The sequence below is a fragment of the Anopheles nili genome, chromosome 2 (genome assembly GCF_943737925.1).
Source record: "Anopheles nili chromosome 2, idAnoNiliSN_F5_01, whole genome shotgun sequence".
Lineage (NCBI taxonomy): Eukaryota > Metazoa > Arthropoda > Insecta > Diptera > Culicidae > Anopheles > Anopheles nili.
Genome location: NC_071291.1, coordinates 6,742,863 through 6,755,224, shown reverse-complemented (window position 1 = coordinate 6,755,224; position 12,362 = coordinate 6,742,863). Strand labels below are relative to the sequence as shown.

The following is a 12,362-nucleotide window of genomic DNA, read 5'->3' as shown; positions in this document are numbered from 1 at the left end:
TTGGCCGACTCTTAAAAACGATAGTTTTATTTGCATAAAACGTTTGGCCCTAGAATGCGCAATGTATTGACACAGCGGGAAACGGGATCCAACTTTGGGGTCGACGAATTTATAACGCCGCATGGGACACGAAAGAGAAAAACGTTGTTGAAGCCATCAGACGACGATTTTAATTTCATTTGGGACAAATTGCCAGTGAAGCAGCTACAACAGCTTGAACCAGCACGTTTTTCGCCGTTTTCTTATAGGAGCAAAAATGTCGTTGAACACAAACGCTGGCACACAGTTTTTCCGTTGGATTATTACAACTGTTTCTACTCACGAATGTAGCTATGTATGTGTCATGATACAAAATGTGACGACAAACCTGAATGTGGGTGTATGAAAAATAATTTAAATCACCCAATTCATATAAATCGTTTGTTCGAAACTTGAATTTTCTGCGCAATCTGAATATTAACACGGCTTAAAATGAAAATAAAAAAGTTTGAACTTTGAAATGTGTAGGTTTTAAAAACACGCCGAGTAATTTTAACCTACTAGAAAGAAAATTGAAACCAATCAACCAATCGTCATATCAATTCATGCAAATGGTTACTCCCGCGCCGCCAGAGTTATAACCGAAACTTTTCCATTATTGCCTAATGCAATCGGTAAAACTTTTGCAACCATTTCCCAGCGATTCATGCAAAACTTTGCACTCGTTTTCTCAAATTTCCAATCGCCCGTTTCAAAAGAGGCTCGGTGAACGATAAGTCACGATCACTCTTTGGGACGAGTTTTGACTCAAAATTTACATGAAATCGATAAAAGGGATTTTGGATAAACGTAAATTTGAAAATTTTACATTTACCATATTGTTACTCTATGATGTTAACGAAACCTCTAGCGCATGTAATTTGAACTGAAAGCAATTAAAAAAAACTTTCAAATAAATGTACTCATTATTCTAGAACTAGAATAAGCTTCCACTTGCCACTTGATTACACGCTAAATTAATCCAAATAGAAACAGCCACAATCTGCTCGTTCATGTTGAACGAAAAGCAAAGCTTTGAATGAATATCGCCGCAGCCAAAGGCAAAGCTCAATAATATTAGTACATCTCCAATAATGCTCTGGAGAAATTTCAATGAATACGGTGCGGCATAAATTTGCATAGGCTTAACGAACTCGACCCCAAAGGATGGTCTGAAACAATCGATAGAGCATAAAGGGGCAGACTCATAAAAATATCAACCCTCGCTGCTCGTTGCGGACCGAAAAGGCCGTCAAGTCGAGCACCCTTCCCAGCCATCTTATCATTATTTAGATCACTCGATTGATGTGCAATTTCCGACGAGATAATGCTCGCATCCCACTCTCGCGATTCGCTTCTGTGAATGAGAGTAGAAAAAATAATCATAAGCTTATTTCCAACGCGCCAAATCCTGCAGCAAAAACCCGTCACGAGCGTTGGAATAACTAGTCCGGCCATCTTCCCGTAGCAAAGCAGCGTAGCTATCAGAATTTGTCGATAATTTCAACATAATTTATTCCTACTCATCATCCTCCCTGCGGAAACTAAGGCGTCTAATCCTTGCTATCGTTTCGCACAACTCCTGCCCGTCGTTCTCTCCGTCGATGGATCCATATCAACAGCAGCAGATGATGAATAAACATACCACTCGGTCGGTGGAAGGTAAACAGCCTCCGACTGGCTCCCAAACCCCCATCTCCAACATGTGCTGGTGATGATATTTTAGAATTTCCACCAGCATCCCAACCTTCTCATTCGACGCGTGCGGAACGCGTTCTTGAGCGCTTTCCCAAAGGACTTGAATAAAGTTGACGCAAACGGACTCGAGTGGGGTTTCGGGCAAGAAAAATCAGCAATCGAGAAGCGCTACTCGTAAAATGAGACCCACCGCGTATCCGTTTCCGTCCCGAATCCCCCAATGGGACGTTGGGATCGAAACGGAAGCGAAATCCGAATGGTAAACAAAACCGTCCCAAAAACCGTTCAACTCCTGGGAATCGATATCATCACAGCGCTAAACGACACGGCGCAGCTTGGGAGATGGCACGGGGCACGTTATTGGCATGGAGGTTGAGGGTTTCACTTTTTAAAATGTTTCCCAAAGCGAGCAAATGCCAACGTAGCAGGAAGTCGATCGGCTCAGTCTCAGCACCGAACATGCATGAGTATATGAAAACGGCTTGTTTTGAGGTCCTGCGTGCGAAGGCGAAAGCTTCAGAGAGTTCATGCGTACGGTCCCAGGTGGAGATGAAAGACACTCGAGGAGTTTCTTAGAAATTTGAATGTTTACCGTGTTCGTACCGATACGGGTGAGATAGGCGGCTATAGATGTGCACTATTCAGGATAAAATTTTCCCGTTCGTCAATAAAAGAAAAACGCTTGACTCGATTAAGAAGAAGGTCTGCGGATTGAGAAAAAGAGCTAGACAACGACTTTCGCTAGTTTTGGGCAACAGAAGAGATGAAATAGGAAAACATTACGATGAAGGTAAAAGAGCACTTCAAAAGCACGAAAATCACAGGACCATAGCAACTGAACATCAACCGACAGAACGATGCCAATCCAACCGCCATAAGCCTGTTTTCTTCCCAATCTCATCGAGTACACCGGGTTTGTAGACTTTACACTTTATTCTTATCATTCTCAACGATGGACCTAATACAGGATGACATATTTGCACACTTACATCTGCTTACATCGGCATAGTTGCGCCCGCAGTACGTAATTTGCCATTGATTCTTCTTTAAACATTGTTGCTTCTTGATCGTGCATAGTAGTAATAATACAGCAATAATATTGTTTTATTTTCTCTAACCGCGATCGGTTCGCAGTGCATCTTCAATATATAATATGTAACACATCTACGACCCGGTCGGGGGGACACGTCGTGTCGCAGTTGCAGGTTGTGAATTTCGCTTCCCTTCCCACTGCCGGCATTGAGTTCTCTACATTCAGCGCTAGCATGTTTAGATATCTTCTTCCGAGCGGTGCTGGAAATAATTTTGCTTTCTACATTCATTTGCCTCATTGGGAGGAGGGATTCATCAAGTTGTTATAATAATATCGCAAAACGTACGGACCGAAATGTTACGCTGTTCCGTGTTCGGTAGAGCCTTACTTTATGGACAGTATATCATAAGTAACGTTGCACAGGCGCACCCAAATAAAACCAAACTCCCTCGCCTGTACGAAAGACAACGAATTCGATCTGTAACCGACATATTCGCAACACTGCCTCAAGGACTAACACCTCGCTTCGAGCTACACTATGGCAAACGTTTGTTTGAGTGAATGAGCAAGCATTGGCACACACCGACACGCACGAACCGACGAAAGGATCTTAAAAAAAATACCCTTTCACAGCCAAGCGCTTCCATCCCGTCACTTCCGCAAAAACGTGGTCTAGTAAAAGGGGGGTATCGTTGCAAAAGCATTTTGTACGTTGACGTAAGATGGCATGTCCGAAGCAACGGGCAAATGGAATCTGCCTGGAAAGGGAAGTGTCGGAACGGTGTACCGATGTGCTTCTAGCTCGCAAAATTACCAACTGTAACGGTTAGCCATAGTGGAATCCGCTAGCAGGCTAATGAATGCAAGCTGCTATATACCGTGCTGAAAGAATGCAATATCCATCGGATCCAAACGAAGTGCTCTTTCGGGGTTACCGTAGCAAGAAAGAAAAAAAAAACAATTACTATAAATTTACGAAACATTCCTTACAAACGACAAAAAAAATTATATATCGAAGAAATATGTAAAAAGGAAACGCCTTAGCTATGCTCTTAACAAACACTAACGAAGATGGGGTGATTAATAAAACATGGATCGTTGGCCGCGAACTCCAGATCGGGCACAACGGGAACCCATTGCTTCTCCTTAGCTTAGCAACAAAATAAAGATAATTTGCTCGGTAGCAATGTATATGATTATATGTATACCGGAGTGTGTAGATAATTTTTGTGTGCGTGCCATTGTTTTTCCTCTACAGCAAGGATCAACTCTCCTTTTCCATTCTACATTCGAGCCGCTGTTATACGTGCTGATCGCATGTTTAATTTACTCCCACCGTGTGCTCGTTCCTGCCGTTTGACGATGATGTTGAGCTAATACATTTCCGTAGATCTTTAATGCAACTAGAGCGAGGTATGCCGTCCGATCGAGTGACCCCACGGAAGCGAAGGATGTTCTCTTCGCGGTGGTACGATGTTCAAATCCGTTACAGTACGCACATTCGGGAGCAGCGGGCGAAGAACGGATGCTGTTTACGGTCTCCGTACAGCGTGTCCTGACGATGCGAGCGATGGGTTTCTTTGCTATTCGTGCGACCCTTGGCTTCTTTCGTCGTTGTCGTCGTCGATTTGGTTGTTGATGTTGGTTTTCCCTTTGTTGGCTTGGTTTGGATAAGTTTTTTTATGCAAAGAAACGACTCCAACGCTCGCATCTTCTGTACGTACGATCATCTCGATGGTTGACAGGAAGCTGAAGTTGCGTTAAGGAACAACCGGAGTTGCTTTTCAAATTTCACGCGAAAAGGAAACATTTTAGCCCAAGACTATCGATTGATTTTTCAAAACCGCAGTCAAAGTATTATCTCGTGTCGTGTCGTCTTACGGGGGAGCAAAACGTAAAAACAAGGCCGACAAAACGCACTTACACACACACACACGCACCATAAGTGGCACGATCGTATGAAACGATACATGAAGAGCAGGATCTTCAAGTGAGATGCTACCGATAGTACGGACAGAAGAGATAAATCCATTAATTCTGAACGCGAAAGGAATGCATTGGGTGGATTATCTTATTGTGTCTTGTTCGGTCCGTACCATTATATACAAATACCATTTTTTTCTACCAGTAAGTTAAAAAGGAAACCGTACCAACCACAAGACTTAGCACTACATCTACTGTCAAAGAACAACAATACGAACAGAGCAAACGACGCGCTTAGTGACGGGAGTCTCGCGGGTAGAACTCGGCAAGGATCGAAGCCGGAATACGCTTGAGCATCTCCTTGGGGAAGATACGCAGCAGCTGCCAGCCGATGTCGAGCGACTCGAACACGGTGCGGTTCTCGTAGTTACCCTGCGAGATGAAGTTCTTTTCGAACTTGGTCAGGAACTCCAGGTAGAGCAGATCGTCCGGAGTGAGTGCCTCCTCACCGACGACAGCCTTCATGGCCTGCACGTCCTTACCGATGGCGTAGCAAGCGTACAGCTGGTTGGACACGTCGGAGTGATCCTTGCGCGTCATGCCCTCACCGATGGCGGACTTCATCAGACGAGACAACGACGGCAGTACGTTCACCGGTGGGTAGATTTGACGGTTGTGCAGCTGTCGATCGACGTAGATTTGACCCTCGGTAATGTAACCGGTCAAATCGGGAATCGGATGGGTAATGTCGTCGTTCGGCATAGTCAAAATCGGAATTTGGGTAATCGAACCGTTGCGGCCCTCAACACGTCCGGCACGCTCGTAGATGGTGGCCAAATCGGTGTACATGTAACCGGGGAAACCACGACGTCCGGGTACTTCTTCACGGGCGGCAGACACCTCACGCAAAGCTTCAGCGTACGAGGACATGTCAGTCAGGATGACGAGCACGTGCTTCTCGCACTGGTAGGCCAAGAATTCGGCCGCCGTAAGGGCAAGACGTGGCGTAATGATACGCTCGATGGTCGGATCGTTGGCCAAGTTCAAGAACAAACACACGTTCTCCATGGAACCGTTCTCTTCGAAGTCCTGCTTGAAGAAACGGGCCGTCTCCATGTTCACACCCATAGCAGCGAACACGATAGCGAAGTTGTCCTCATGCTCATCCAGTACCGACTTACCCGTTTGCTTTACCAGACCGGCTTGACGACAAATCTGGGCGGCGATTTCATTGTGCGGCAGACCAGCAGCCGAGAAGATCGGAATCTTCTGACCACGGGCAATCGAGTTCATCACGTCAATGGCGGAGATACCGGTTTGGATCATTTCCTCCGGGTAGATACGCGACCACGGGTTGATCGGTTGACCCTAAAATCGATTCATGCATATCGTGGTCAATGTCACACAAGCGTGCACATATGCTAAGCCACTAGAGGGCGCGCTAAACTTACCTGAATGTCGAGGAAATCTTCGGCCAGGATTGGCGGACCCTTATCGATGGGTTTGCCGGATCCGTTGAACACACGGCCCAACATATCTTCTGATACGGGAGTACGCAGGATATCACCGGTGAACTCGCACACAGTGTTCTTGGCGTCAATGCCAGACGTGCCCTCGAACACCTGGACGACGGCCTTCGAGCCGCTGACTTCCAGCACCTGTCCGGAACGGATTGTGCCATCGCTCAAGCGCAGCTGTACAATTTCGGCAAACTTCGGGAACTTCACCTCATCCAGGATGACCAACGGCCCATTGACACCAGACACGGTTTTATAAACTGAAAAGAGGAGCATAGTTAATGTGTGATTTACTGAGCATGTATGAAAAATTGAACTACAATTACTACACAATTCTTTGGCTTTACCCAATTAATTTACATACAACAAGATATCTAAATGAATTTCCATCAACATTCAATTTGATCGAGCCGGTCATGCCTTCAGTGGCTTTACGTAACATCAGCATGTGATAAACATACATGGAAAAGTGTGCCCATGTGATGCAAAATGCAATATCGGAACATAGCATAATTCCGTCATCTAAAAGACTATTCTCGAGCGTAAACATTCAGCACTTCAGGATGCCATTTTCGTCCTTAGCATTAATGTTCACGCTATCAGCCATTCAAATTTACAACCTACTACGTCAGGTTATTCGCTCTTGTGTAAACATCGCACGAGAAGAAAAGAGAGATCCGATAAATTCTCATCTGTAGCAGTGACAACCGCAAGATAGTGTGAGTGAGTTCATCCATTCTCTGATAGTCAGGTGTTTTGACAGTCATGTGACATCAAAACAGGAATCCAACATAATAAAATGTAGAAATCTCTTCTTTTTAACAAAAATTCCCTATTCTTCTCTTTATATTATGACCTAATCGAACGCCGCTGCCAAGATCCTAAGAATCACATGGGTAAATTAAAGCGTATCTTTAAATAATGAGCATTTAACATACCAATGCAAAAGAAGCAATTCGATTACAGATATAACCTTATACGAAAATCTGCCAAAATCACACCAAACGACGTTACTCGCAAGCAATTTAATAACACTGTCTAAATAACTATTTGCACAACGCAAAAAATGCTACAAGTTTTGATACCACTTCACCATCGTCACATGACGACGACATCTTCATGCCGAGGTCGACCGTCATCAGCTTTCTTCTGTACCAAAAAATCTGCATGGGTATCGTAAATTTCAATCAGTTAACTTACTCAATCGTGGCTGGGAGATGAAATCTCGCGAAACGGCCAGAACGTGTTCCTTGTGGGCCTGCTGGGCCGACATGGTCTTATTGTACATCGTCGACATTGTTACTCCTTCGCCGGACTGCTGCTACCGATGATTGCCTGAGAGCGGGTGCTGCTGCTGAAAACGTGCGATATCACTGGGTAAATGAGGATGCACCAACGATTGAGAAGAATACTCCACTACCTGTAGGAGACAGTAATAATTTCAGCCGTAGCACGGTCGCCTGCCAAGTACGGCCACACGAGTTTAATGCAAACGAGAAACGACGACGAATAAGCGAATGCTAGCCTGAGGGTTTGATGGAAGATTTTTTTTTACCAACTGTCATGTGATGAAGAGAAACGGAGACACGGTAGACTAAACGGTTAGCTCACCGGTAGTGCTAAGCTTACTTTATGAAGTGTTACACAATCATCAAACTGATTGGTGATATTCAAAATATAAATGCAGTTTTGTTACATATTATGCATACAATATTATATACGATTAAACTCATTCCTTTCGTGAAAACATATAATTAATATAATTTTCTCCGACTTCCAAATTAACTATGCGCTGTGTCCAACCTTGAACTAAAATGTTAACGCCATCTATCGCATAATTTAGCAATGACCATAGATGATGCTATAGCCGTTATTTATTTTCAACGCAAAGTTTGAACTAACAAACGGATAATATAATAATTCATTACATATTAATATAAGGCACTAAACTTGCCTATGTTCTTATTTATGCATAAGTTAATCCTGAATTACTCGAACACTGTTCGAAAGATCAACATGTCCTTTCAGTACTTTTCGTTGTAGATTCTAAAAATAAAAAAAAAAACTGATTAACAAAACCTTTTACACAATGAAAGTATTTTAGTGATGTACCTTGTTGTACACGTCCTTCAATATGCGATTCTTGCGCTTAAGGTTGTTGAAACGCTCGATCTCTTTCTTCCGTTGAACTTCTGGTAAGTTACGCACTTGCTTGCGGGTGTTCTCTCGAATAGCACGTGTTGATGGGAACACTCGTCGCTGGCTTAGAGGTGGCGGTGGTAATTTTCCTTTTCCTATCTTGGTCGTCCTGCGCAACGAGTCATCTGATGTGAGCAGCAGTAACCGCTGTCGCTGTTGATTTCGCTTGTTACGCAGCTTGTTCAACTCACTGATACATTGCCGCCGTTCCTCAATCCGAGTAAGCGTTGCCGGACATGACCGGCGGAATTGTTCCCGCAGAGTTAACATCTTCTCCGATTCGTTATCTTTTCCATTTTCCGGCTCACTTTCGCTGGTAGCCATGCTTGATGATGGTTCCGGAGTTTCTACTGACTGTCTGGCTTTCCGCTCAGAAGGTGTTCCCTCAAAAGTGATGACGTATGCAATGGACGACGGTTTTGTTTGAGCCTGCTTATCTTGCCGCGCGGCAGTTCCATCGATGATTTCCGTCCTTCCAGACACGGCATGACTTCTCATTCGACAATCTACGCGCCTTTGCTGTTGGCTACATGGGCAGTTACATTGGACTCCCGAAACACCAGGAGGCACTTGTACGTCCGCCTCAGATGGCGCCTGCACGGACGCTGCCACGGAGGTGTGTTTCTGTTTTGTTTTTCCGAAGATCGGTTTCGTTCGCAGAATGGAATCCGTCGTTTGTGTTCCGGCAGAGCGGCCCTTCGTCGCCGTAGGAGAAGGCACCCTCGACTTGATATCATAATGGTGTGTCGTTGTGGTGTTGGTTAGCGTCGTTACGACGGGTATAGATATCGAGTCTGAAGATATGAACTCCGGTGACAAAACGGTATTGCCCGAGGACAAGCATCCTCTGAGGGCAGCATTAGGTCCCTTCGATATTTTACTCATGCCGTATCGCGCCTTAGCGAAGCCATGATTCTCCTTATCCTGCTGACGCCTGTTATCATTTCGATGGCCACCGCTGCTATATGGGCGTGTATAAATATGATTTTGTTCTTCAAATGCCCTTCGTTTTCGAATCTGCTCGTAGTTTTCAACGAATTGATCTTTCTTCTGCTTGATGAACGTCGGTATACTAACGTCCGAAGGAGTCGATGTAAGCCCGGTTGGCGTTTCGAGTTTTGATCGATTTTTAATAGCCTTCGCCATGTGATAGTGCGAGTTCCAAGCGGAACTGGAATCCTTTGAGGTACTACTAGCAGAAATTGGCTCATGTACCGACGTATAAACCGTCCCACTACGCTCACTTGCAAGTGGAACTGAAATGGCCGGTTTACACGGTATCTCCTTCACCGGCAATGTGGGTCCCGCTGATGTGGAGCCTGTGTTGAGAAGTAACATTTTCTTTACCAGCAATTGTTCTATCTCCCGGTCGATCTGTACAAGCTGCGAATCTTTGGCACGATGTTCAACAGCTCGATTCTGCATTTGGCGAAAATTTTCGTATTCAACCTCGGATGTGGTCATGGGCTTAAGATAATCTTGCATGGCTTTGCGCATGCGACGATCCCTAGCTTCTGGAGCGGACATCTTTCGAGGAAGATTTTGTTTGGTAGTCCCTCCGGACTCGGGCTGCGAAGATACCGTCCGGTGCGACGAATTCTCAACCGAAGCAAACCCTCCAGAGGACGAATGATGGAAGTCATTTTTCGCTTCATTCGACCCGGAGGTAGACTCCTTAACTGACCCAACGGACACACTTTCGCTACTAGCTTCCGTCTTTGAGGCTATGGTTTCTTCTACCACCTCCACCACATCCAAGCTTCGCTCCATCTGAGGACTGTTACTATCCGTTGGGTCGATCTCCTCGACGCAAGGACTCACGTCATCATACACGTTCTCGTGCCGTTCGTCAGCTTCTGGTCTGCTTGCCACGCGTTCATCTGGCCTACGAACAGCCTTCGCATAATCGAGCAGCAGCTGTTGCCGTGTCCTCCTTTTTGGATCGTGTCGCGAAAGTTTGCGAAATATTTTATCGATCAAACTTTCCTTCACACCTGTAGGCATGCTCTTTAGCTCGCAAATCGAGTTGTACAGCGTCAATCCGAGCTTCACTTCATCATCGAAGGTTGGCCGTAACGAACGATTGCTGGACGTGGCCCCATTCGCGGCGGACGAGGAAGTTGTCGACGACGAGTGAGCCGGTGTCGACAGGGAGGCCGCCACGGATGGAGTGTTGTTTCCTGTTTCCGGTACCGACGGTGAAAAGAATTCAAAGCTCTCCGCGGCATCCACCGAAGCGAGCGTGAGGCTATCCGTCGTACCAATTGCTTTATCCTGGCGATGGTGTTCATCGCTTGGTCGAATGCTTTCTTGCCGCGGCCCTTGCGATACTTGAATGCCTCGAGATTCCGTTCCACGTGAACGGAGCGAAGTTTGCGTGGATTTAGCTTCTTCCCGAGCAACGAACGCGTTGCTAGGCACCTTCGGTGTACTTTGAGCTTCCGGTTTAGCAGTCATTATGGAAACGTCCGCGTTAGGGCGAACGAATTTCTTGTCTTTCTCTTCTCTTTGACGCACAACTATTACGCTTCGATCGAATGTGAGCCCTTTGCGAGCAAAATAACGCTGAAGACAACGCTTTTCCGTTTCGTTCAGATCTGAAGCTCCACAGAATTGTAACCGCTCGCTTGAATCATACCCTATGTCTCCCAAGGAATCCCACTCTAATCTCTGCTTGTTCGAGGCGATGCTACTGACTGGCGATAGGTCTTTGGTGCTATCCAGCGCTTCAGCATCAGCATTTCCAGCGGTGTGTGCTTTCACGACGGGCCGAATTGGATCGTCCTCGGAGGCCGCCGTTTGGGTGCTGGTTTCATGCAACACGACCCGGGGAGGGCTTTGTATTCCGATCGGCTGCACTTGTGGAAGCGGTTCCGGTTGAGTGTACGTTATCGGAGCAACGGTGGTTGACCCAGGGGCGCTTAATGTAATGGTCGGTGGAGGTGGAAGATTAATTTCAATAACTGACTCGAGATTAAAGTTGAAATTTCTGCCCGTCTTCTGTTCTACTTTCTTCTCCTTGACAGTTACTCCTTTTGTGTCCGTGGAAGTAGCAGCGCCTACTTTATCTCCTGGACTTGTTGCTAAGGATTTTGCACTTTCTGCGGACGCATTTCGTAACGACTTTTCGCTCTCATCGAGCCGTTGCTGGTCTGCCTTCTTCCGCAACGTAGATAGGTTTTCCATTGACCTTCCTGCCCCGGACCGGTCGGCAGCGACACCCATGCAAACCCTGCGCTGCATTTCGTCCAAACATGGGAGACTACCATCACTGGATGAACGCGTTGCATTGGACATTCGTCGAAGGCGAAGATACTTTTCCAGATCCCTATTCCGTCCATGCTCCATATAGTAGTGCATAATCAAATCAGTAACACGGTCACTTTGCGACATTTTACGCCTCTATTCCAGTAAGGATGTCAAATTACAACAAGAGGTAAGTTAAATAAGTTAACACAATATTACAAACTAAAACGCATAATTCCGCGCTCGAAAAATTCCGTTAGAAAAATTGTTGACGATTGTTGACAGCTCGTGACAACCTAGCATGGCAACGAGCTTGGGTCTAAACATGTACTAAAAAGACGGCTTCTGCCGTTGCCTTACCGTGCACCTACAAATACCGCACTTAACGAATGTACAATATGTATTCAAACTAAACATCAGGTCACTTTCTTTCTTTTTTTCGTTTATATTTAAAACATTCAACAACTGTGAATAAAATATATCACTTCTGTTTAACCTAATACTTGTAATTTCCCTTCTCAAGTGCCCTAAAACTGAAAACGAGTTGGTGAGTATGAACAGCTGTTGAGCTGCATATAGCTCAACATAAACTTTTTTAACGGAAATTCCTGCGATAAGCAAATGAAAAAAAAACCATATCATAGAATTTCAAATGCACCAGTTTGTATTTTATTTCTTGTTGCGTTTGCTTTGGGAAAACAGGGAAATATATTTATGCTAGAATTTCG

General features: G+C 45.3%; 2 protein-coding genes across 2 annotated transcripts; both read right to left on the bottom strand.

The window, feature by feature from the left end:
* Positions 1-2,636: 2,636 nt before the first annotated feature.
* On the bottom strand, positions 2,637-7,529 carry LOC128720281 (V-type proton ATPase subunit B). Its single transcript, XM_053813943.1, has 3 exons — positions 7,390-7,529; positions 6,124-6,449; positions 2,637-6,040 (listed from the first exon to the last, which is right to left on the bottom strand). Exons 1-3 carry the CDS (start codon positions 7,484-7,486, stop codon positions 4,967-4,969), a joined length of 1,497 nt encoding a protein of 498 aa, XP_053669918.1. The 5' UTR covers positions 7,487-7,529; the 3' UTR covers positions 2,637-4,966.
* A 637-nt stretch (positions 7,530-8,166) lies between these two features.
* LOC128720280 (centrosome-associated protein Alms1a-like) lies at positions 8,167-11,781 on the bottom strand. The gene is made up of 2 exons (XM_053813942.1): positions 8,302-11,781; positions 8,167-8,235 (listed from the first exon to the last, which is right to left on the bottom strand). The coding sequence occupies exons 1-2, from the start codon at positions 11,779-11,781 to the stop codon at positions 8,167-8,169; spliced, it is 3,549 nt and encodes a 1,182-aa protein (XP_053669917.1).
* Positions 11,782-12,362: the final 581 nt, after the last annotated feature.